Source organism: Astyanax mexicanus, chromosome 7 (assembly GCF_023375975.1).
Source record: "Astyanax mexicanus isolate ESR-SI-001 chromosome 7, AstMex3_surface, whole genome shotgun sequence".
Taxonomy (NCBI): domain Eukaryota; kingdom Metazoa; phylum Chordata; class Actinopteri; order Characiformes; family Acestrorhamphidae; genus Astyanax; species Astyanax mexicanus.
This window is the reverse complement of record NC_064414.1, coordinates 37970001-37997248: the sequence shown is the minus strand read 5'-3', so window position 1 is coordinate 37997248 and position 27248 is coordinate 37970001. Positions and strand designations below refer to the sequence as shown.

Sequence of the window (27248 nt, the reverse complement as noted above, 5' to 3'; positions counted from 1 at the left end):
TTTTTAATTGGCCAATTATACAGTTCCATTCTGTTTTAGGTTAATGGTTTGTCACTTTTATGTACTGATCTTTTCACTAAAGCAAGTATTAAGAGAAAAAAAAGGAGTTTCGCTTTTTTTAGATCACAAAATAATGCGTAGGTTAGAGGTTTTGATGTCAGTTTCAAATAATTTCCAAAGTACAAAAAAGTAGGTTATTTAGACTACAAAAACTTCCAACTGCTTAATGATGCTTTTTTTTATTATTATTATTAATTTTTGATTGATTGTCCGGTTCTAATCTAGACAGCCAGATCAAGGCAATTTCTAAATTTTTCTGTTGAGGCTTGTTTGGCTTTTCGAGTAGGGGCAAGGTAACAGATTTCTGCTTTCTGAGTTTTGAAATTGGCCCATTGTACAGTTCCATTTTTTGTTTAAAAGTTCATGGTTCACCCCTTTCATGTACTGATATTTTATTAAAGCAAGTACTAACAAAAAAAAAAATCCACTTTTATAGATCATAAAATATTACGTATGTTAGAGGTTCTGAATGTCAGTTTCGATTAATTTTCAATTAACTGCCCAGCTCTAGACCAGACAGCCAGATATCAGAGCAATTTCTAACATTCTCTGCTGTGCAGGACTCCGCAGGACTGTATATAGGACACAGATGTTGTTGCCATTCACCACAGAGAGTTTAGGGTTCCCTGCTATGCCTCTTGTTTATAGGATCTCAAGAGCCAAATAGACTTCAGAGCTTTGAGAATTTCCCCAGTTTTCCGATGAAATTTCCTTTCTCGCCCTGGCTACATCTAATACATGTGTAACATTTGCCATTCCGCTCTCTCCTTTCGCTGGCAACGGCTCTGCAGCGAGAGGGGAAAAGATATAAACTATCTATCAAACCAGAGGTCGGTTGGACAGTGAGCTTTATTCAAGAAAATGCGAGAAGAAAAAAAGAAGAAGTAGAAAAAAAGAAAAAGCAGAGCAGAGTCGAACATGAGGTCATGGAATGTTTTGGTCTTGGAGTTTGATGTCTGGTTACAGGCACCAACTTTTCCCCAATTTAAGTTTCCGTGAAAAAATATGAACTGGGAAAGGCCTTTGTGCGCCGAAGACAGCTAAGTGATTTTCTGCGTAGAGGAGTTCCAACTACACAGTGCACATGTGTTTCTAATAAAATCATCCAGCTCCAGTCCAAGGTTGGGCCCCCTCACCACTCCTGAAAACAATCTGCAAAGGAGACATGAGCCAACGACGGCTAGAAAGAAGAGGAGAGCAGAAAGTGGCGGAGAGCAGAAAGGCTGCAGGAACAAAGACATCCCTGTAGGCAGTCTGTTAAAACTGACTCCAGGCTGCTGCCTCCTGTCTAGGTGATGCAGATCTTCGCTGATCTCAGAAACACTGCAGAGATGCGGCGGACGCGTTACGGCGAGCGACAGGATGAATTAATCTGCCGCATGCTATGTGGTGGGAGTCAGATGTTTTTCTCAACAACTTACTAGTCTAAACATCCCCAGAATGTTTTAATTACACAAGCTCTGTGCGCGCTGGCCTTTGCATCCAGAGTGAGTTTCCGCAAGTACATAGACTTCAAAAACGATCTAAAGAGAAATGTAAAGAGGTAGAAAACTCTGCTGTTATGTTGTTTCAAGTCTAAAAAAACAGAGAAACACTGAAAAGACCATTTGGTTCAAACTCTATTATGGTACGATGCAACATTGGCTTATATGGCACCACAGCTGCTGCACTAACTTACTGCTGATCCTTAATACCTGACTGGTAGAATTCATGCATAAGGTGCACCAGTTTAAAAGGCGCACTGGGAATTTTTTTGGGAAAATAAAATGATTTTAAGTGCTCCTTATACTGCAAAAAAAAAAAAAAAAAAAACAATACAATGTAAACTGACACTCACAATATACTATTTATTTAAATATTTTTACATGGAGATTAAATGAATTTGTAATGGCAGACTCTTAATACTTCTAATCAAATACTATCCCATACTTAGGTGCATCAGTTTTTATTCAAAATGTGCTGCACTTTATTCAATTATATAGAACAAATTACACTCACTGTAATAAAAACAGACAGTTTGTCCTTGGTAAGTGTTCATTAAGAACTGACGATATTCATGATATACTCATAATGTACTGTGTATCATAATTAGGGCTGTATATTGGAAAGGGCTTACATTGCTGCTTCAATATCTTATGGATCAAGACCGCATTGAGGCATTAAGTCTAGGATCTGAGGCAGCAAACACAATGCTACCACCACCATGCTTAACAGTACAAATGTAGACATAACCACAATACTTGTTTAAATCATAACAAAAAGTTACATTTTTGGTTCTCTAGCACTCCAGTAGGGTGATATAGGATTTGATATGAATAATATAAGGAACAATCATTTAAAAAACCTGTGTAAAAGAAAAGATCTAAAGATCTAAAGAGTACAGCACTGCTATTTAGTGGGTGGGGCCTAAATGAATCACTATGGCACCAATCTTTACATGTAAACTCAATACTGTGTTTATAAAAAAAAAATGATATAGTATAGCAAAACAACTAAATACAATACTTATATACCCATATCCACAATAACTAATTTTATCATGATAAAATAATCATCATACAGCCCACCCCTAAATGCAGATGCTGCTATATATCCTCAGTAAGATAACCCATAAAGCATTTTATAAGAAACACCATACTCACACTGGGTAAAGCATCCCTTAGCTCTCGAAACATCCTTAATTCTTTATGGCATAGACCTTACAAGACTTCTGCAACATCCACTTAAGACTCTGGTCCATGTTGACATAGTTGCATCACACAGTTCCTTCAGATTTTTGTTAGTTACTGCAGATTTCACCTTCTATCAAATCTTAAAAGTGGTCTGTTGGATTTAGAAAACTGAAAAAAGTGCAAAGGCCACAGAATAACCCTGAACTCTGAATCGTCATATACATGAAATCAGTCTGAGATAACTTGATTAAGGATGACTTTGTGACCTGGTGCCTTATTAAGGTGAACACAGCCAATAAAAGATGGTAAAAAAGTGTTTTCATAAAGGGATTCATGGTCAGAAACAATACTCAAGTAGGTTGAGGAATTTATTTCATAACCAATTAGCAAGAACCCCTTTGGGGTTAACAAATGCACCAGTGCATTAAATTTAATGTTTATTAAGGCTACCATTAATATATACATGACAAAGCAAGAGTCTGCCCTTTTGATTGCATGATTAGCAAACGTGAAATTATATGTACCTCACACCTGGAGTTACATGAGGCTACAAATGAGAGCTGAGATTAGTTTTTTTCCACCAAGCTACTCTACGTCTTTTCTTCTTTATTTTTAAACAGCCTATTTCAATAGGCCAGTACCCACTGCAGCCTCAGCTTTCTGTTCTTGGCTGACACAGAAGGGGAAACTGATGCTGCACATCTGTCTCAAGGGTGTCAGGATTGTTCTGAGATGCTCTTCTGTTAATTAATTATACAGGGTGGCTATAAGTGTTCCACTATCTTACTATCAGTATGGTCATTTTTGGTAGGCTTCTGTTGAACTAGTGAAAAGTGCTGTGCTCAAAGGAAATCAGCTATTTTAGATTGACTACATCGGGCCCTTCTGGCACCAACAATCATACCATGCTCAAAATCCCTGAGATTAGACCCCTTAAATATTACCTGAAACTGCTGGCCCATGTTGGCACAATTTAGATATATGCACTGTGCTGCTGCCAAACAATTGGCTGATTAGATAATGGCACGATTGAGATTTTGTGTACAAATGTTCAAAATAAAGTATAGGAGTTTGATAAGTGTTTAAATGCAGCCTTGGGCACATCAGACAAATCTGTAATCAAAACACAGCTTAATGTAAACTGCTCTTTTTCACTCCTTCACCCTCCCACACAGCGGCTACGGGCCACACATGTAATATAAAAAATATCCAACTGTTCACATGACTAGTCACAAAAATACTTGGGAAGATGCATCACTTGTGTAACAAGTTCTACATTCTGCTCTCAGAACCTCAGTCTAATTCTGTAAAATGTGTAAAGGACAGAACAGTTATTTCAATTAAGCTCATGAGTAGATTCAGGACAGAGAATTGAAATAGGCCTGTAAAAGCTGTAAAAGCAAACAATTATCATTCACTTCACAGAAACACACACCTACCTACTTCCACTCACTACCCATTTAAGTGCACCCATCTTATTATAAAATGTACTATAGGCTGCTTCGAGCCTTCCAAAGGTAAAACTTAACTTGAAACCCCCTCATATCTCACTGCATCAACATCTTACACCTGCTGTTATTCACATCGTTCTTCTCTCACATAACATTTACTTTCAGAATTCTAGGTTTTGAGGCAAAACCACAAAGTGTACAGCTGTCTCCGTGATCAATACTCAGATTAAGACTTCAGACTGGCCTGATATTAGAAGGTTAGAACAGGCTTCTAAGAAAGTCTAGAAGAGTTGAAGTCAAGTCTTTTTCACACACTATTTTGAGCAATCAACGATGCACTGCTAACATGAGCAATGTAACATATAGCTTCCGGCATCTTGTGTCGTTTTCTCATCTAAAGGCAGAACCAAAGTTCATGTTATTGCATTATACACATTAAGTTCAATTCATTTTCATTGGTTTTAAAAAGCAATTTACAGCAACTTACTGCACTAAAGAAATGCGCTAAATCTCATCATCACTTGACACTGATTGGTTTGTAGAAGGATGTGCATGGAACAGAGGCATGTTTCTGTTAATATTATATTTTGGTGTGAAAGTCTAAAACAGACCAAACCTTGGTTCACTTTGAACCTAATCTAGACCAAGGTTTTCTGCCCAGACCAAAATTTGATTCTTTGGTTTGCACCATGGTTAGTGGCACCTTTCCCCACCTGCTATTTTGGTTTGGACCAAATTGAAAACTTAAATAACTCAAAGCAAACAAAGAGTCTAATCTCACTGTTTGTGCCTCCAATGATGAGGAAAAGAACGGACACTTCCAAGCCACAAATCATTTCTATTGCTACTATATCCATATTTCCTCCAAATGGGAAAGTACCTGCGGCAAAGTCAACAGGTAAAGATCCTCCAAAAATGCTGGCAAAGAACAGGACGGACAGGACACACCCCGCACAGGCCAGTGTGCGGCACCACTAGGTAAGATGTCAGCTAATCCGCAGAATCCACAGCATAAAAGGAAGGGGGTCACTCAAGAAATACATGGTGCCGTGACCCGGAGGCAAACAAAAAAAAAGAACAGGTTACACCTCGTAGCAGCTGGAACAAATTGACCAGCCACCAGGACCAGGAGGACTAGAGTGCATCTTTTAACATGTGTAGCGCCACTTAGGCCATGTTACCAAGATGGTAACATGGTAATTAGCATTTTACACACATCAGCATTATTGCTAAGTTGAGAGAATTGTCCAAGGATGGTTCTCAGGTCAGAAACAGGAATTGTGTTTGATATAGTAGCAAGTGAATTTCTTGCACTTTCAGATTACCTTCACTTCACTTACGCAACTACTGATCTTTCTAGTAGGAAGCAGCACTGCTCCCCTTGCTCTCTTTTTTCAAACTTTTAACTGTCCAAAGGGCCACAGCAGGGTTCTGTAGCGGTACTGCCCATGCAACAGAGCTAAGGGCTGGATCACAAGCCAGAAGGCTAGTTGGCCAACATGTGTATATAGTGGGGTGGAGTGTCCAGGCTTTGATGTGCAGGACTCCGGAGCAGCGCTGGCTGCGTTTCTCTGTGCAGAGCTGCTAAAAGAGAATGAGAGATCGCTTCTCCTAGCAGGTGAGAGCCTTCATCTGCGCTGGCCCTCAGGGGCATGGGGGTGTACGCCAGAAGAGACCATACGCCTCTCTCAAACACACACACTCACCGATTCAGACACATCAAAGAGCAATCCAGAGAGGCTTAAAGCTCAGCCATTAATAGAATTCAAATGACATCCATGGCATTTCTAAGGCAAGTGCAGCGGGGAAGGAGCGTGGGTACAGGATGAAATTATTTAACAGCAAGTCTTCGGGGAGAGTGCTTCCTGCGCACTCCTCTACGGAGTTCTTTACCAAGGACACGTAGCTAACAACACTGTATCACGGCAGAGCAAACGAGGGGATTAAAATTACAGTGAAGAAATGGAGAAAAGTTTAAATTCAAAGCTACAGAGTATAGAGTATAGGGTAGGCAGAAACGTTGCTGGTGCCAATGATGCCATTAGTGGTTTCAAGTGTAGTCTCTAGGGTTGCAATCATAACACGCTCATCTGTGCATCTGCAGCATTCTCCAATATCACTAGCCATCATGGCACCATCAAATTAATGCTGAATGTGGTGATTTTGGATGTGTACAGCCATTTACACAAACTACACTAACACTACACTAACTACACTACTAACAGTAGTCAAAAACCATCACTCTGACATTTTCCTCTAGAATTTCCTGTTAAAAATCTATTTATTGATTGGTCAACATGCAAATAGGTATAAGCTCCTGGCCTAGCCATGTGGAATTGAGTGCACACGTGAAGCAGTGTTCAGAAGGTTGAGGGTTTTGCTTTGGTTGAGAGACAGTAGGATTTTAAATACAGTTAGTACAGTATTCAAGCAAGAATGGCTTGTAGGTTTCTGTAGCTGTTTCTTTAGTGTTCTTTTTGACTTACCGTAATATTATTTGCCATGCTTTCAAAGTGATTTTTCCTGGATGACCATTTTGTGAGACAGTAACAGTTATGCGTTTGTATGTAACCAATTGTATATAACCTATAAGTATGGTGAGCACTGACTACTACTAGTTTCTTCAGTTTAAGACTATTTTATAAATCTCTGTGGTAAAGACCAAACTTTGCTAGTAAAGAAATGTCTTATTTAAAACCTAGCAGGGCCTGCTGACTATCATATTTCAGACTGATATATCTGCATTGAATTATCCCTTTAAGCAAACTTATAAACTTATTCTCTTTCCCTGACACTGCATATTTTTTAAATATTTTTTTAGATGGTCTTTTTAATTTAGTTTTAGAGTTAAAAGGTTCCCCAAATTGAGCTGTGAGGGAAAGAACAGCTGGAATAGGAAAGAAACTCACACATACACACATAGCCTGAGTGATGATGTGCTGGTCTTGTTTAAGTCTTCTAGCCACCTATCTTGGCCAGGTAGCAGAAGCGGAACGCTCTCCCTCCCACACCTGCCTGGCGCCGCCGGAAGGCAAGAGCAGCCTGCGATTGGAACACCTCATCTCCACCCGGGCGCTTTGATGTGTGCTCAGAAGGCAGCGCGTGTCATTGCGTTTGAAAGCCCTCGTTTTTTTACGCGACATCGACACACAGGTTGCGCTGCTGCTGGCGTTCCAGGTGCTGCCATGTGTTAATCTCGGAGGCCCGGGCTCCGAGTCACGCTGCCTCTCACTCGCTTTGAAGAATCGTGCTCGGCTGTCTGATTAAAACCGCCGCTTAACATCCCACACATCGGCACAGGGCCTCCGCCACGCTGGCAGCTTCAAATGGGTGCCGTTTTAACTGTAGCGTCGTGCTAATCAGCCGCGGTGACAGGTGAGGAACTGTGTCAGGCAGGACAGGCATAATCACAAGGGCACTCGCTTAGAATCCACTTAAGCAAATGAACTCTGGAAAACGTCCAGAGCTAGAGAAGCCTAAAACGAAGAATCCGATGGGGTTCGGTTCATTCTCAGAGAGTGTACTGAGGTCAGAACTGAACTGTGTTTAAAACAGTTGAAGGATCAGAGCAGCGAAGCAAGGGAATGGCAGTTGCATTCTCTGGCGGATGCTCAAATGATGACCCAACAGGCATGTCTCGCTTCATGCTGTGTCTGTGTCAGTGTTCTGGGGATGAGTCGTTTTCTGAACTAAACAGTGTGAGGATTTCCCCTCCTGTGTGTCTCTGCAAATGAAACACTGAGTAGCTCATCTTGGGGAAGAGCTTGCTGCACAACTCCTTAAATTCCTGGATACTGTGTGCATTAAGCGTTAGTGGCCAATAGGCAGTAGGGCAGTAGGCCAATCCTTGAAGGCACAGGCCTCCTCGCACTTGCTCTTTCTTTATTCTCTTTGGGAAAGGACATAATCCATGCCCTATTGTTCTCAGAAAGTATACTGAGGTCAGAACTAAACTGGTGTTTAACCAGAGGACAGGATCGGAGTAAAAAAGCAAAGTAACAACAGTTGCATCCTCTGGCAGATGCTCAAATAATGACGAGAATGAAATATATGTCAGGTCTGGATTAAAGCCACTGTCGAGAATTCTGCAGGGGAAGTGAACTAATCAGTGTCACTTCAAGAAAAACAGTAAAGCACCTCATTTAATGGAGGAGCTTGCTGTGCATCTTATCAATTACTTGGATTAAAGCGCAAAAGAGAATTTGGGACAGGGACAGGACATGACCAATGTCCAGTCATTCCTCAGTCCAGAGAGTGTAATAAGGTCCGGACTAAACTGCGTTTAAAAGAGAGAAAGGACCAGAGCAGTGAAGCAAGGGAATGGCAGTCGCATTCTCTGGCAGACTCTCAAACAATGACCCAACAGGATTGTCTGGTTTCACACTGTCTGCGTCGGTGTTGTAGGCAGTGTGCGAATGGCTTTGCAGTGCAATTCATCACTGGGTCTGAATCCAAGTCGGTGTCTGGAATTTCGCCGGGGAGTTGAACTAATCAGTGCAAGGATTCCCCCTTCTGTGTCTCTTCAAATGAAACACAGAGTATCTCATCTAACGGAAGGGCTCACAGTGCAGCTTCTCAGATACCTAGAACTACGTGCATGTTGGGAATTGAAACTAAAGGCAGCAAAGCTGAGCAGAGCTAAAAGATCACTCTTGAGGGCACAGGCCTCCATGCACTTGCTCCTTACTCTCCTTGGGATTGGATCATGATGTCCTATAGTTCTCAAAAAGAATTCTGAGATCAGATCTAAACTGTTTTAACCCAGACGAAGGATCAGAGCAATGAAGCAAAGCAATCGCAGAGACATTTTCTGGCAGATGCTCAAACAATGACCCAACCGCCTTGTCTACTTTCATGTTGTTTCTGTGTTTTGGGAATGAGTCGAACGGCGTGTGGCTTTGTGCAGCAATTCATCACCAGGTCGGTGTCCAGAATTCCGTAGAGGAGTGAGAGAATTTCCCCTCCCGTTTCTCTTCAAATGTAAGAGAGGACAGTTTGCTGCACAACTCCACAAACACCTGAAATATTGTGCACATTGAGGGTCGGCGGTCTTTCACAAACAGGAACAAAAGGCAGCAGAGCTAGGCCTTAGGGGTACAGGCCTTAATGCACTTGCACCTTACTCTCTTTGGGATGGAACATCACTAATGTCCTTTTGTTCTTAGAAAGTGATTAGATAGAGTATTAGATAGGTCAAACCTAAACTGATCTCCAACAAAAGAGAACTAAAGGTCACAAATGACATGATATCAGTTCTGTCATTACCCTTAATTACCCTTTATATGGAGATGAGAACCTTAAAGCATGTGATGCTTAACTAGTTCTGAACGAGAGGTTGGGCGAAAGATATAGCAAGTAAGAGTGTAACAGTGAGGGAGAGAGCGCACCCTGAATTATCTCTGCCGTTGCAGCTAAAGTAATGGTTTCACTCCGCTGTGTTTTAAAAGATGCCAGTAAGTTTACAGCTACACCTACACCTCGAAATCAATTTGTCATGAACTTGAATACTCTATTAGGTTCCATCAAAACATCTGCAGTAAAAGCTTCATCATACAGAGCTTCTATGCATGCTAAGGGAAAAGGCCTGTCACTCCTGACAGCTCTATACGAGTAATCGCCAACCTCACATATTGCCTCAATAAGATAATCTTTATATATTGCCTTAGACTACTTTTCAGCCTGTGCAGTCAAGCCAGCATGGCTGTGGGCTCTGGCGCTTGCCTTTCTTCGGCTTTACTTGAAGGAGTGTGGTCTGCTCAGACCACAGCTTTGAAAAGGTTTAGCATAATAATGCAAGTAGACAGCATGTTTGAGTTGGAATGGTGCATGCAGGACTCTTTACAGGAGTTGTTTTACAGAGGGGAAGACAAACCTGGGCAACTTTCACAGAGTTCTGTGTGGCACCGCCGGCATGGTACTCCACTTTGAACTTCTTGACGATCTCATCAAACCTATGGCATGAAAAGAGAGAAGGGGGAGAAAAAAAAAGAGGAAATATGACTTGCTTGTTTAATATTTGCTCATACAGCAAAATGAAAGCCTATACAAATGTACAAAAAAAAATTATTGTGAAAGATCAAGACACAGATATGCATTTCGTTTTTACTCAGGCCCTGTCCGTCCAGAGCATCTTTGCGAAACCACAATATCAACCAGTCAAGAATACACTGAGAACAGGAAACCTCAGACTTTGTAAACAGGAAATAGAGGACTTGTAGCCTTGTGCCGGAGGGCAGCAAACCATGTGTACTGTACTTTTGCATGCACCGTGCACATGCTCACACAAAAACACACAAATACACACAAAAAGCATGACCACCTATAATACACACACACACACACACACACACACACATACACAGCAACAGCATTCTATCTGGGCATCATTACGTCAATGCAAATCTAATCACCAGGGTGAAGTATGTAAGTAAGTAAGTAAGCTTTATTTATATAGCACCTTTCTAGAGCACCTCACAAAGTGCTTTACAGACAGAAATAAAATACCTAATACATAAATATACATACATGTACACATATGCATATATACATATATACACATACACAAACATGCATACACATACATATCATAAATAAAATTGAATAAAAAAAGTAGTCTAAAACACAAAAGAACAAACCAAAATATCAAGTAAAAAAACAAATAAAAGAAGCAAATAATCAAGGTTCATGCCTTACTAAAAGCAAGAGAATAAAAATGGGTCTTTAAACGTTTCTTAAAAATCTGTACCGAAGCTGAGAATCTGATGTCAGTGGGGAGATCATTCCACAGTCTGGGAGCGCCAGCTACAAAAGCCCGGTTACCCTTTAACTTTAGTTTAGTTCGTGGAACAGTCAGTAAAACCTGGTTAGAGGACCTTAGAGATCTTACATTTTTAAGTGGACACAATAGCTCAGTAATGTAAGCTGGAGCCTCGTTATGTACAGCCTGATAGGTTAACACTAAAATAAGCCATGTCTCTGTAATAAATAAAAAGTCCAAGTTCTGGGAGGATATGAAATTGTTCATAACAAAAGACTTGTTAGTTAAAGAGCGCACATTAAGAAGGGCCAGCTTACAGTAACTTTCCTCCAGCTTCTGTGTGCACTCAATAGTGCGAAGGTTACACGAGTTTATCCCCCTGATTTTTTTTTAAAGATTCGCGGGTTTAAAATCAAGTGAGCCTGTGCCGCAGTTTAATGCCTTACCCGACAAGTTTGTGCAGCATCCTTGAGACCCAGCAGTCCAGCTTGTACGAGAACAAATATCCCCGCTAAACCAGCCTATGCAGCACGGTATTCCCGCAACCAAGTCCGAGCACAAGCAGCAGCGTTTGAGTTCATTTGAGTTCATGTGGCAGCATGGGTCCAGCATGTATGTCCAGCCGAACCCATGTGGCAGCATGGAATCCCGCCAGCCCGGTCCGAGCAGCGGTGAGGTGTAACTCTGGCCGAACCCTTGTGGCAGCACGTTATCCTGCCCGACGGCCCGGCGAATGATGTCTCGCTAGACAGATCCACAACGCGAAGCCACACAAACCGCTCCTCCCAGGAAATGCGGTGCGACCCGGCACTTCAATGGGAGAGGCTTGTTTCCGATGACTCGCTCGAGGCTGATGTGCTGCTCAGCATTTTCTTTAGACGCACCAAAACACCGGCTCTCTTGCCACGTTTCCTCTTGCGTCGACGCCCGCAGTGTACAGCCTTCTCACCGCATGAACTCTTGCCAGTGCCCGAAGACGCCGGCAGCCCCATCGGTGGGCACATATAAACCTCTTTAGCTCTTTAGCTAAATTTAAGGATTTAGCCTTAAATCAGGCGAACATGTAACGAAGGCTCGGATGTGCAACAAAGTCTGCCTGTCATAGACTCGAATAGCATGAATCTGAGTGAGTAACGATAAATTTAGACGAACAGAAACAACGCAGGTAGGAGCACACCTGCGACGTCGCCACGCACCGGCGCCATCTTGGAGTCCTGCCTGTATCTGAAGTGACCTCACAGTCTTGTGCCGTGCATAATGTACACACATACGCTCCCCACTGATTAGCACAATAAACGCACGTCCCCTGCAGTGATAACCCCTAATCTGTACCTATGTCATGTACAGACAAAAAGCACACTCTCGCTTGCTCGCTCACGGACACGTCAAACCGTGCAGGGAAAAAAAAAAAAAAAAAAAAAAACGATGCCAGGCGTCACACAAACCCTGACCCTGGTTACGAACTCTGACAAGGCCGGGAACACGCCGTTCACCAGCGAAAGAACAGAAAGCTGAGCGCACACAATGAAAACAGAGCTGACTGCACACAGTGATTCATGAGAGGCTTATCAGGTTCCATTAGCACAGAGTGGCCTTTGGGCTGCGAATGGGCCACCCCTGGCCTTACAGCACTTCCTCTGCTGGAGCTGGGGCAGTTCTGCGGCAGTTCTTCCTCTGATCTGTCACTCCTCCAGCAACACTGTCAGGGAGGAAAAGGCCGTCAAGCAACACTTCATAGTCAGGCCGGTGGGGGGGTTGGGGGGTGAGGATGGCGAGGCGGGGTGGGGGGCGGTTTGCAGGAAGCGAGCAGTAGGGGGGCTGCTTTAGCGAGGAGAGATCGCACATAACTACACATTTAAGTACTTCCTTTAGCAACACGGATGATGCACACACTTGGCAACAAAAGGCTCGGACTAGAGAAGCTCCGGCATGTCGAGGCGCTTGGTGATGCTGCCTGACAACAAATGTGTGCTGGCTCCTCTGCGCTGCCTTTGAAGCTTCTGTAAATGGAGGAGTGACACCTTCTGGGCACAACAATCACGTGGCACATCCTCGTGTGACAGACAGAGTGTGAGAAAGAGAGAGAGAGTGTGTGTGTGTGTGTGTGTGTGTGTATGTGTGGGAGTGCAGGGGAAACCACAGAAGTTCTTTATTTTAAAACAATTCTAATCATTCTAATTCTAATAATTCATAATGTCTATTTGAGAGACTCATTAATTACAACAATAATAATAATAATAATAATAATAAATAGTATTATTGCTAAGCATTTCATAATCAACCTTTAAAATCAGCCTTAAAGCACAGTCTCCTCCTCCTTAATGGGGTAAATGCAGTGAGGAGGGCCAAGAGCGCCCCCTGTCTCAGGGCAGAGGACCAGGGCCCTGCAAAGCGTGGGAACAGCACACACACTTCCTCGGCCCAAAGAAAAAGCACTAACCAGTTTGACCACAGTGCGTGGGACTGAACTGAGCTACAGTCGAACCACAACCACACAGACACACAGCGAGAGAGACACAGAGACACACACAGACAAGAAAAAAGGCCTAGTGCACTTTCGAAGTCTGTGTTCAACTGGAGATCACATGTCAGCACTGGCACCGGGCTGAAGTGAGTCAGAAGAAGTGTGAACATTAGATGCAAGACCTGAGTTGTGTGCGAGCGCACACACACAAAAAGAAAACTTTACACACACCCCCTCCACCCCTCTTCCACACATACACACTCCTACAATTGCATACAACACCCTCCGCACACACCCCGCTGGTTTTAAAGGCAGAAAGTAGAAGTGTTTACCTTCCAACGCGAGGGGGAGAGAAAAAAAGCAGTCCAATGCACAGCAGGAAGTAAAAACAACCAATGCTCAATATTGATGTGGGTTTTATTAACTGTACAGTAGCACGACTGGAGGCAGCTGATGTGACTACACAAGCAATTCAAACAAACAAACAAGCAGCCAGCCTGCAGGGAGTGGCAGAGACCGTTCATCAATGGCCACTGGCAAACAGTCCTGCTTCCACACGCTGCCATTCCCGGGCACTCGGCAAAGTCGGCAAGCTTCACAGCCGCGCTTCAGTCCGATTGTGGAAAACCTAATCAATTAGTAACGAAAGCCTACAGCGCTCCAAATGTAAAACTGGAACTGGGCACCAGTGTGGAGGGTGGAAGAGAACCCAGCAGCATGTTGGGTAAGAGGGAGAAAGGGGGTATGAAAAAGGGCCTGTTGAGAGTTATTGAATCCAGCATCAAGAATATTACAAAAACTCTTAAGACCAGCTCAGAAGAATATATCTAAGATTCAAAATATGTCTATAAGATGTCTCAATGTCTTACTATGGGGCACTTTCCCAGACAGGGATTAGGCCTAGTCCTGGACTACATTTCCATTGATAGGAAAATCTATTTCACAATTAGGCTTAATCTGTGTCTGAAAAAACTGTCTCCTTACGTCCAAATGTTTGTGGACACACCTTGAATGCATTCAGCTAATTTAAGCTGCAGCTATTGCTGACAGAGAGGTTCAATTACACTCAGACATGTCAGGGATGGGCTAGAAAGGTATAAAGCCCCCCAGGATTGAGGCGCAGAGCAGTGGAACTGAACTGTGTTCCCTGGAATGAAGGAGCTTCATCCTACAAGTTTGAGATAAGTTAGGGGATGAGGTGTGGTGTTCCTGATCATCAATCATCATGTTTATATGGTATAGTAACACTTTTTTGGTGTTAGTTTTGCAAACACTTTAAAAAATGTTAATACCAAAGTTTTTTTAAGGTGTACTCTCACTAGGCAATCAGTTTTATGCCTGGTCACGGTTACGTCTCATAGCACGGTTCGATTGACTAGTGTGATCTCTCTGAACCGTCCCCGGGCACTGTGCACTTCAACAAGATGATGTCAGTAATGTGACGTTCCTGTAGACAAACATGGCTGTGTCTTGCCGAATTCAGCGCCGCCAGGAAAATCACCTAGTCTCCGTCACTATGTTAAAGTTGAAGCGGATTATCTTTGCTTTCATCAAGAAGACAAGCTCCAGAGAGAGGGTGCTTTACATGGCGGGGGTGTTGAATTCGGCACAACACAGACTATCGCACTGATCATCGAGTGACATAAGCATGCTCAGGCACAGATTGTTTAAATGCAGTTTAAGTGCAGTCCAGCGGGGGAGTGGGGAGGAGGCAGAACCGTGCTCGTGGCATCCTACGTCATAGTTTGACACACCCCTCCCTGTAAATGTAACAATACGTCGCGTAAGCCGCTGATACACGCACACAGAAGTATAAAACATGCACAACTGCGCAGCACACTCTCACTGGATACGTGTAGGCTACAACATATGTTCCATGCAGAAGTATAAATTGGCCTTTAGTCTAAAATGTCGGACTCTACTGATGCATATTTTCTTGAGCATCTGTGATTGTATTACTATAAGCTGTGAGTGCCGACCATTTAGCTATTGGGGAAGGAGCTCATTAGCATACTGCAACCTTCTACAATATTAGCATTGCAAAGGTTATCAACAAGCAATACACTGGGCTGCTGTTCTGGAGCACCATCAAAAAGAACTGAGGGACCAAGCCTGTGATCTGTTATGATTTTTGAAAAAAGGAAATCTACATTACTTCACATCACTGTATTCCTGTTTATTTTACATTTAATCTAACGTCATCATGTGTTGTTTCTACAGGCCTAAAAACACTTACGCTATCTTACAAATGTTCTTGGCTCTTTTAGCACGTCTCTGCACAGATCTCCTTCCAGCATGACTCGACAGAGCTCCAGCCCACCACTTAACCCTGGCTCTAATATCAGAAAACAGCCAGCTGACGAGAGCTAATGACAAAACGTACATTTGATACGTGCCCACACTGTGCAGGCTGAGGGTATAGGAAAGGCTTCAGCGGGCACCGAAGGTTTAATACAGCCAAACGCTCGCATACAGCACCTCGTAAATTTCCAACAGCGCGAGAGCACGGGCATACGGAGCACAGACAAGCATCAAACCATTTAATTCTGAAATGTGCACAAGAAGCCAGTTAGAGCCTGAAAGAGCACCAAATGTTCACTTATGAAGAAAGAGGGCACAGCGAGGAATGTCAGCCCGCTGCCTTTGAAATGCCTCACCACAAATGTTACAAGGGTTGAAAAGAATGCATTTAAATGTCAGATTGATAAAAGCAGAGGGAGCGTTTCTCGCATGTGCTTGCAGTTAGATTTATTAAAGCAAGATGAGAATAAAGTGTCATTTTGGAATGCTAGAACTACTCTTCTTCTTCTTCAGGCAAGGATAAAGACTTGCCGCTATTTACGATGAAGACTTTTGTTTGCACACGTTTAGAAGGAGCATCAAACTGGAGGAGAACTGTGCGGGAAATGGAGATAGAAAGCAAAAAAACACAAAAACAAGAAAAAAAAACAACAGAAAGAGAATGAACATGTATGAGAGTGAGAAAATGACTAAGCCACATGTTTGCAGGTGTGTATGTGAACAAGAGCTTACAAAAATGAGTAGTAAAAGAAAGAGACAGAGTGAGCAAAAGAGAATGAGAGAGTGAGAAAGAGACAGGAAGAGAGAAACAACCGAATGAGAGAAAGAGTGAGAAAGAGCATGTAAAAGAAAGGAAAAGGAGTGAATGAGCAAAAGAGAATAAGCAGGATTAATGAAATAGAATGGGAGAGAGAAAAACAAGAGCACAAATGCAAGAGTATGAGAAAGAAAGAGAGTAAAAGGGAGAGAATGAAAAAGTGAGATGAATGCAAGAGTGAGACAGCAAAAGTGTGATTGAGAAAAATAGTGAGAAAATGCATGAATATGAGTATGAGAATTTGGGAAAGAGTAAGAGTGTGTGCAAATATGTGTGAGAAAGAGATTTAATAAAAGAGAGAATAAGCAGGAGAAGGTGAGAAAAAGGGAAAAATGTGCATAAGAAAGTGAGAGAAAACTAAGAGAGAAACAAAGAATAAAAAAATGTGAGAGAAATAGAGACAAAAAGAAAGAGAACAAATAGCAGAGAATGAAAAAGAGTGAGATTACAAGGGGATGAGTGCATGAGTAAGAGAAAGTGGGGAAGAGTACAAGAGTGTGCAAAAATGTGTGAGAAAGAGATTGAATAAAAGTGAGATTAAGCAGGAGAAGGTGAGAAATGGTGAGAAAATGGGGAAAAAATGTGCATAAGAAAAAAAGAAAAATTGTGTGAGAGAAATAGACAAAAAGTGAGAGAGAGAGAGAGAGAGAGAGAGAGAGAGAGAGCAAATAGGAGAGAGTGAGAAAGAGTGATAACAAGGGGATGAGTGCATGAGTATGAGAAAGTGAGGAAAGGTAAGAGAGTGCAAAAGTGTGTGAGAAAGATTGAGTAAAAGCAAGATTAAGCAGAAGAAGGTGAGAAAAAGGGGAGAGAAGAAAACAAAGAAAAAGAAAGTGTGAAAGCATGAGAGAGCAAATAGGAGAGAATGAGAAAGAGTGAGAGAACAAGGGGATGAGTGCATGAGTATAAAGAAAGTGGGGAAGAGTAACAGTGCGCAATCATGTGAGAAACAGTAAAAGCGAGAGTAAGCAGGAGAAGGTGAGAAATGGTGAGAAAAATGGAAAAAAAATGTGCATAAGATAAAGTGAGAGAAAACTATGAGACAGAGAGAGAAAAAGTGTGAGAGAAAAAGACAAAAAGTGAGAGAGAGAGAGCAAATAGGAGAGAATGAGAAAGGGTGAGAGAACAAGGGGAAGTCTTTGAGTATGAGAAAAATTAAGAGTGCACAGAAGTGTGTGAGAAAGATTGAGTAAAAGCGAGATTAAGCAGAAGAAGGTGAGAAAAAGGTGGGAGAAAACTATGAGACAGATAACAAAGAAAAAGAAAATGTGAAAGAAAGCATGAGAGACAGAGAGAGCAAACAGGAGAGAATGAGAAAGAGTGAGAGAACAAGGGGATGAGTGCATGAGTATAAAGAAAGTGGGGAAGAGTAACAGTGTGCAATCATGTGAGAAACAGTAAAAGCGAGAGTAAGCAGGAGAAGGTGAGAAATGGTGAGAAAAAGGGAAAAAAATGTGCATAAGATAAAGTGAAATAAAACTACGACAGGGAGAGAGAGAAAGAAAGTGAGAGAGAGAGAGGGAGAGAGAGAGAGAGAGCATAAAATGTCAGTAAATTAAAGCAGGTCTTGTGAATTCTCTCAGTTGAAGCTTTGAAGCTCAACAATTGGAGTTAATTAGATCCAGAATCCACCACTCCACTCCAATAACATTGTTTTTGTCAATAGAACTGGATACAATTAAACAAGAACAAGGAGACAGCTCACTCTGTTCCAGCAGAGCCACTGCGTGCGGACAGGTCCTCTAATGAGAGAAGAGTGCAGGGCCCGGCTGCAGCAGGCAGCGCTCCAAACACCACCAAGCAGCTTTTCACACACTGTCTCCACGCCAGGAGACCCTCTGCACTCAACTGTCACAGCAATCAGTCAGCCATCATTAGTCATCTATTAAATAACAGGGCAGTGAGGGGGACGGGGTTCAGACAGATACACAGACAACTCCAGCTGCAGTCTGAGGGAGGATAGAGAGAGAGAGGGTTTAAAATAAGAGAGGCTGTAAGGCTGGAAGACTGTCTGCGTTTGGCTTCAATATCCCTCATTATGTGATTATTCATAGCTCCGCTCTGCTTTATGAGGGCAGCACTCGAACAGTGAGGGTTTGGAAGTGAACAGATTCAGATTAAAGGACACATTTCATAATCTGCCAATTAGATCATTTTCCTCTCAGTGTCAGACACCACTCATTACCATCATTCTGACACCTAGCTATTTTTTCTTTGTTCAATTTACTTACATCAAATAGTTTTTAAAGTCAAATTGAACTTGTTTTAATTTTTTTTTTTTGGTACCACTTTAAAATGAGAGGGAGTGCTATAACGTGTAATATTGGCTCTGCTGTGAATTAAAATAGTTCCATTGCTGCTCTGTTTGTAATTTCGCTGTAAGCGAAGCATCGTTGCTCGGTTACCTGTATGTGGCGGAGTAATACATGGAGAGCTTCGATTACAGTGCATTACCGGCTGATAATGTAACTCTTAAAACGCCTCTTAGCCAATCACATTGCAGGGTCAGAACTAACTGTAGTATACTTGTTTTTGAAGTCAAATTTAACTCCTTTAAAACTTTTTTTAAATATTTTAAACGAATAAAGACTTGTTTTGATTTTAATGCATGAGCTCAATGTCTTTCTGAACAGCTCTGAACCGGCCTTTGTGTATAAAATATGCATTATTCATAAACTTGCCTTGCCAGCAGTTTGGCTGAAACAAGTGATGGCTGTTATGACTGCCAGTAGTTCATTGTTCATAGTCAAAATATTTTATCAAACATGAATAAATAAATAATAATGATAATTTCAGTACTAGACAATATTCAAAACTGAATTATGAGAATGTTAAAGCAATCGTTACAATACAAAAAAAGCCAAATTAGTTCTAAGAAATCATGGTGCTTTATTTAATACTCCAAAATTTTAAGTGAATTAATGCACCTACTTTTGGTACTCACGTGTTTATCTGACGTGGGCATAAACCTGATCTGATTTGACTTTTTTTTATTATTATTATTATCGTGATGTTAAATTATGCTTTTCTGAGCATATGGTATGTACTGCTAGCCCTGACCAGCTGCATATGTAACTAAACTCAGAGCGTAATTAGATGTATTTAATTGGATTTTGCACAGTGCATTATGAGACAGCCGCAATTAAATAATTAATACATATATGTAAATAAACAAACCCTAGGAAAAACACACACACACACACACACACACACACACACACATAGCAGCACAACAGATAAGCCTCTGTTTCTTACTTTAATAACCGAGTGGACCAGCGGATTAAGGCACTGCCACTATGATCAGGAGATCGCTGGTTCGAATCCTGTTTATGTAGCTTGCCATCTGGAGCTGCTGGAGCCCTGAGAGAGCACGATTGGCCTTGCTCTCTCTTTGTGGGTTGATGGCACCCTTTTCTCTCATCACTTCAATGGGTGATGTTGATCAGCACGAGGCGTCTGTGAGCTGATGAAATCGGAACTGAGTCGGAACTGAGTCTATCCTCCGAGTGTGCTGTGATGCTACTCTGCAATACTGCATCAGCAGCAGCAGTTTGAAAAGAGGCGGAGGCAGCTGACTTCAAATGTGTCGGAGGAGGCATGTGCTAGTCTTTACCCTCCTGGTGTTGGGGAATCCTTGCAAATTACTCCTGTATGGTAAGTCAAGCTGATAAATTTGAGCGCGATATGACAGATATGACCATAAATTCACAACACAAAATAATAAAACATTTGTATAGAAATTGTGTAACCTCTTGTGAAGACATTGGATAATCAATACTGTGACAAGGTTAAAGATTACTCTGCTCTGGTACTGCAAAGGTCAATATGGTACAAGCCATTAACAAACAACATGTTTTGCAGTTCTAATGTTGGTACATGAATGAAGCGCATTGTTCAGTGAAGGCTCTAGAGAACTGCTAAAAATCAGTGCTTTAGGGGTGAAAAAAAAAAGCCAAAAAGGATGTGGATAAACAAAAAGAAGCACATTTTAAAGCAGAGAAGCAGAGGTTATTTAAAGCACTGAGCGCCAAGGAGACACTTAAGAAGACCCAGACAAGAGGTGGGGGTTAAACACATCATTAAAAGCGAAACACTTAACCAAGAACAGTTTATTCCGAGGGCATTCTGCCCACTTTTCCAAGCCTGAAGAGCCTGCTGTAGTTCAATCCACAATGCCAACAAGCTCGGCATTATCAAAGGAGCAAGGGGTGTAGTGGAGAAACACACAACACAAGAGTGATCGGAATAAAAAGCGGCTGACGTGAAATCGTGCGCGTTAGAGAAATATCCCCATGTGTGTAATGTCAGGTAAACTGACAGCTGTCAAACACTGAGCCAGAGTCAGAAGTACACTCATCTCGTCCGGAGCTGCTCGCGAGCCTGTCTGGAGCGAGGCCCGCGGGGGCCGAGGGGCACGTCTTTACAGTTCTCGGTTTTCTTCTGAAGATTTATGTGGCATCTGTTAGAGCTATTGACATACAACCATGACCTCAAAAAGAGCTGCCTTGTTTTCCCATCTGAGTCGATGGCGAATGATTTGATTCACTGTCAAGAAAATAGAAATCTCTGAAATATCGCAGCTAAGGAATCAACAGCCAGCCAATGAAGGTTGCACTCCGCTGAAAAATGGGAATGGGAATTAAGATGGAGCACAGTTTTAACCCAGTGTCGGAGGGGTTGGGGTGTTGTGAACACATAAAGGCAGATCAACTCTGCCGCTGCCAGCAGACGTGTCTTGAGTTATGAAGTGAAAATCGATGGGTTCATTTATTTGGAAACGCACATACCAGGTGGCAAGAGCGCGGGACATTATTAATGTAGCCGTCATGTAAATTCCACATAAACATGGGAACGGAGAGGAAACGTACAATTTACAAGCATCTCCTCAGTCCAGGATCACAAAGTGGCCATTCATTCGCCGAGGGCCACCCTTTTAATAGAAACAAGGTGGTCAGGGAGGCTCACGTCATCGTTAGCCTTTCAATAAACAAGCGAATTTACACAGGCTCCTCGCAAACCTGTCCTAGGAAGCAGATTTAAACTGGGAAGATGTTATGTTTGAGAGGCCAAAAAAAAGGATACAAGCGCAGACAAATGCTTATATACACCTATTAAGCATAACATTATGAACACCTCCGTGTTTCTACAATCGTACTCTATTATATTACATTATTTATTCACCTCACCAAAGCATATATTAACATTTTATACACTGAAGGAAATGATTATTTGATCCCTTGCTGATTTTGTAAAATTGCCCACTGACAAAGATATGAATTGATATAATTGTAGGGGTAGGTTAATTTTAACAGTAAGAGATAGTATATAACACAACTAAAATACAGACAATCACATTGTATAGTTTATATACATTTATATGCATTTTGCATAAAGAAATAAAAGTATGTGATCCATGGGTAGTGGCTGGGTCTTCCAGCATGACAATGACCCAAACAATGTATAGCCAAGGCAACTAAGAAGTTACTATTAAGGTCATGGAGTTATACTGTAGTTCTATAACTACAGACTGTATTTATTCAATTGTTTCTCAGTGTATTTAATTTATTATCCTCCTTTCATCATGTTGCTCAAATGGCAGAACTAAGAATCTTACAGGACCACTACAGAGCAGGTATTATTTGATTTTTTTTTTTTTTTTAAGATTTTTGACACTAGTGCATGTTGGAATGATGAGTCAATCAGAAACAGCAGTGCTGCTGGAGTTCTTAAACACCTTAATATCACTGCCAGACTGATAATAGTTCAACCTTGAGGTGTTCATTATGTTCTGTTTAAACAGTGTTCATATATTTAACATTCTGCCTTTGCAAGCATTCTGTATTTGTGGTCATACATACAGCAGTGGCTAAAAACGGCTGCGATGCAAAAGAGGGCACGAAAAAAAAGAAAAAAAGTGGGTGAAAAAAAGCACAGTCTTAAAAAAGCTGGCAAACGCCAAGTATAGCAGGGAGAGAACAAAAGTGCAGGTCATAAATCAGAGGCAAGGAGCCGGCTGAGGTGGCAGGCTGAGCTCTGGACTGTGGGAGAGAATGGAGTGCTGCTGCTGCTGTTGTTGCTATAGCTGTAGATGATGATACTGCTGCTGCTGCTGGTGGTGCTTAGGCAGAGGCCTTCGCTCCCCACATGAGTCATTAACAGGCAGAGAGAACCAAGTGTCCCAGCTTTAAATGCCAGTCTCTAAAAATAAACTCGCAAACTGCAGCCCGACTAATGTCTCTCCATCAGTATTCCCTTTTCCTGGCGCAAGTTCCAGGCTTTACACAGACCTGCACAAAGCACTTTCCACACCAAGGAGGCCTCCTCTTAGAGATAGCCGGAACACTGCTAAAACTTTCCACCTCTCTCGCCCATGCATTCTCTCTTTGGCAGTCTTATATAATCGCAAAATCATTTATGTAGAATGTGTAAAACTAACATTTGTTATGGTGGACGTAGAGGGAAGACTTACCACCACTAACTGGATACTCCTCTTAAGAGTACATTTTCAGCCCATACACTAACCCTTTTACAACACAGTTTAAGAGGTGGGGTTAACTTTTTTTTTTTTTTTTCAAAAAGTAAAGCATGAGAAATGTACAGAAGATTACAGGAGCCCAGAACACACTTCTTACCGACTATTGTCTCTCCATCATATCTCAATCCTTATGCATTTTCATACTTGGCTCTCTCCCTCCCTCTCTTTCGACTCTACTGTACCCTCCTACAGTCTCCCAGTTCCTCTACACCCCCAGTCTGAGGTGCTTTCAGATTAAGCCAAATGGTTTCATCACCACTGGAGTCCCCACTTAAAATGAGCTTTAAAGAAATTAAGAAGAAGAATATAAAAAAGGAAGGCCTTACTTCACACTAAACGAAGAGATGAAAAGGCTCAGCACATTATTATTTCATTATATACACTTTACGCCTTCCTAATTATCTTCAAAAGGTGCAGAACACCTTGTCATAATCAATATGTGATTAGGCCCAATGTTCTCATCTTAGATTCACCTTAAATTAACCACTTTCTTCCAGAGAACTTTGTGGGTTTTGTGTGTCAAACTGAGCAGTTAAGACTGAGCAGCTAAAGGCATGCACTGATTGAAAAATAGGCACATAAAAAACTGCATTTTGTCTTGTGAAATGACAAACTTGTATCTCTTTAAACTTGTACAGCAACTACATAGAAGAGAGATGAAACAGCCTCAAATTTCAATGGATGTCAATGTATAAAGAGTTTTTTTTAGGTAATTTTGGAAAATTGCTATTGGTCCATTTATCAACAAATATTGACCCAGTGCAAAGGCAGTTTGTGTGTTCAAATAATGAATTAATTAGAATTTATATTAATTAACGCATCTTGTTAACATCACTAACTGGATACCCTTCTTGAGTGTTCTGATACTGACAGTATGGGCTTAAAAATGTACACAGTTTTAGTCACAATTATGCTCTCGTTCTCAGTCTTTTGCAGTCTCCCAGTTTCAAAGTCATAGACACATAATATATATCTATATACAGAAGTTGGACAATGAAACTAAAACACCTGGTTTTAGACCATGATAATGTGTTGTCCCGACAGACAGTTCTGGTCGAATTGAATTCTGCCATGATTTGGGCAGCCGTGGTTTTATGTTCGATGGATACAATCCGGGTTAGCACCAGAACATCCCTTTCAGACAGCTTCCCCTTGCATCAACAGTTAATCCTGTTGGATGTGGTTCGTCCTTCTTGGTGGTATGCTGTCATTACTCTGGATACCGTGGCTCTTGATGCATCACAAAGACTTGCTGTCTTGGTCACAGATGCGCCAGCAAGACGTGCACCAACAATTTGTCCTCTTTTCAACTCTGGTATGTCACCCATAATGTTGTGTGCATTGCAATACTTTGAGCAAAACTGCTAATTGAACCTGCTAATTCACACTCTGCTCTTACTGGTACAATGGGCAATTAATGATGATTGACCACCAGGCTGGTCCAATTTAGCCATGAAACTTCCCACACTAAAATGACAGGTATTACAGTTTTATATATATATATATGAAGAAACAGCTCAGAAATACTGATTAAATTCTTTCTACGGCACCTTTAAAGCCTTTTTTTTATAATTTTCTGTATCAGCCTTGCAGTTTTTCGAGCTAAAATATATCAGTAGAACCCAAAACTACACCGTCCACACCAGCAACACAGAGAGAGAGCAGGACTGAAATGCTGAGTGGTGATGAAAGCTGGAGCTGTGCAAGAAGCTGTGACTGGTTTCACATTTTTTGGGTGCTGTACTCGTTGTCCACTTGACGTGTCCAGTACACAGTAGCCTTGAGTCTGAAGCTGCGAACCTGTCAGAGGAAATAATTTAAAAAGCGGAGAAGGATGCAACCCTGACGTAAGGAAAGTAAACATGAAGTGGAGAAATGAACAGGGAGGAGAATGTGGAGGTGAAAGTGGAGCTCCCACTGGCAGGCACTGATAAGGGTGCTCTCTCTTGCTCTCTCTCTCTCTCTCTCTCTCTCGCTCACTCTCGCTTTTTTCTCTCACAGGCAGGTTAAGCAAGGCACTGGAACAGTAAAGATTAATCCAGGCCTAGTCAGGAATGCTGCGGTCATGGTGGATGCAGGCTGTGGTGGACATACGTGGCTCTTTATGTCTGAATCAGGCCGAGACAGACAGAAGACAGAGTGTCTGCGGCCTACATGTGAGAACCTCTTACCCACGGGGCCAAATTCACCATGCTAATGGAGGAGCGGTGGAGAGCGGGTTAATAAAGCTCACTGGGACACCTGCTCCCAGTCATCCACTCTGAGAGAATCTGAGGAGCCGGGGTGTTTATTTCACACAAGGGGACCCCAACGGATTGGAATCAGAGACACACACACACACACACACACAGGATTTGGGCTTGAATAACTGTTTTTCAGCACCTAAGTGCGCAGCCGGCGAGGGGCCCCGTTCTCAGAGGGCTTAAGGAGTCCTGCCCAAAAGCAGCAGCTGCCCCGGGACCTTTCCCCCTCGCGGAGGCCCAAGGGATCACGTGGCTCCGCTACAATCAAGAGCCTTTTTAACCATTTAATCATTTAGCAGAAAGAGAGACAGAGAGACAGACAGAGAGAGCCCAGCACACACACACGCAAATCCCCCCTCTCCTCCACAGCTGTCCCTGCACATCCACCAGCCAGAAAAGCAGAGGACATCATCATTACCCACCGTGAAGCATGCTCAGACACAAATGACGCTCCCACATCCCACACACCGCTCCCACAGGACAGCACACAATGAAAGTCACGACTTAAGGACATTAGATACCGTCCACCAGGGATACAGCTTACTGTAAAACACCACGTATCCACAATAGGAGAACGTGTTCATCAGGATGAGGACCTCACGTGAACCAAGCAGCTGTGTTCATCATGTTTATCATGTCTCATTTAGGAGGTGCATAGTAATAGAATAGTAGGCAACCGTAATTATGCAGCCGGAAAAGGGCAATGAGTGTCAGGTGTTCTGTAAAATAAATTAAGAAAAAACAAAACAAAACAAAAAATTGCATTCTAATAATAGATCATATGTCCAATTTGTTGCCATGTCTGCTGCAACACTAAAAATATTTAAAAAATGTAGTATTTAGAGAAAGAAATAAAGTTATTTGGTCAAAAACAACATTTCATGGGTTTTTATATTTTTTTTTCATGTTACAGTTAAATAAATTAAACAGCCTCTGTGTATTTTTGTATTTCTTATAAAATGTTTAAAAATATGTATTGAACACCAAATATTTCAGTGCAAATCCAAATCATACATTTACTTTGTAACCATTATTTGAACTTCTCACTAATTTAAAGTAATTCTTTGCTGCCATATTTGGAAAAGCAAGACAGGGTATTTTTATCGGGAAAAAAAAAATAATAATAAAAAAATGTGCTGCAACAAAACCAATATTACATATTTTTTTGATATATTACTGCATATAATATGACACACCCATAATAATCCAACATGTCATGATACTAATAGTTAACTTCATATATCCAGAATTGTAGTAAAATAAATAGTAGATGTACTTAATGAGAAATTAATACAGTGTGAAAGTTCTTTTTGCTACAAACAGCAAAACACTGGCACCCTGATGACCCTAAACTAATATTACGATATTTTAGGGCATTTTTGCAATAAAGATATTCTATTTTTTTTTTTATGTGTATGACCTAATTGTTCTGATACGCATTTAAAACGCAATTCTTATTTTTACTCTCCACACACTCAATCCCCCCTCCTCACTTACACACACCATCAGCACAGCCTCCATATGCTTCATTAAAAACGTAAATAGCCAGTAGCAGGTATGGTACTGAAACTTCAGCTCCTTTTGTATGAAAGTCTTTAGAAAGCAGAGAAGATACAGGTCATCCACACTTAAGATGTTCAACAAGTCTTGCAACTTCTTGAACCGTGCTCTATCAGGTGTAAAGCACATGACCTCAGGTTGGTTACAGCTGCTGTTATCCAGTATTTTATGAGAAAATCTCTCTCAGGGCTGATACAGCAGGGATAATACCCTGGTGACCTACCAGACACCATTTTTTAGAATTAATATATCTGCCTCTGATGGAATGGCAAAAGGAGCACATTGATGGCATTTATTATAATGAGAGAACCACTACTGATTCAATTTGAAAGAAAAAAATCTTAAGGACGGCTTCTTTAACTGTCTAGCCCTGCATTATCCATATTAA

General features: G+C 41.7%; 1 protein-coding gene across 4 annotated transcripts in view; it reads right to left on the bottom strand.

Annotated features, from left to right (window-relative positions):
* The window catches only part of adka (adenosine kinase a), a 254337-nt gene that overhangs the window by 196919 nt on the left and 30170 nt on the right, over window positions 1-27248 (bottom strand). For 3 of the 4 annotated variants that reach the window (XM_022684666.2, XM_022684667.2, XM_022684668.2), the window contains exon 4: window positions 10056-10134. In XM_022684666.2, coding sequence (XP_022540387.1) covers window positions 10056-10134 — 79 coding nt within the window. Of the gene's footprint in view, window positions 1-10055; window positions 10135-11386; window positions 11422-27248 lie in introns of those variants that run through there. The other variant, XM_022684669.2, reaches the window with a different exon arrangement.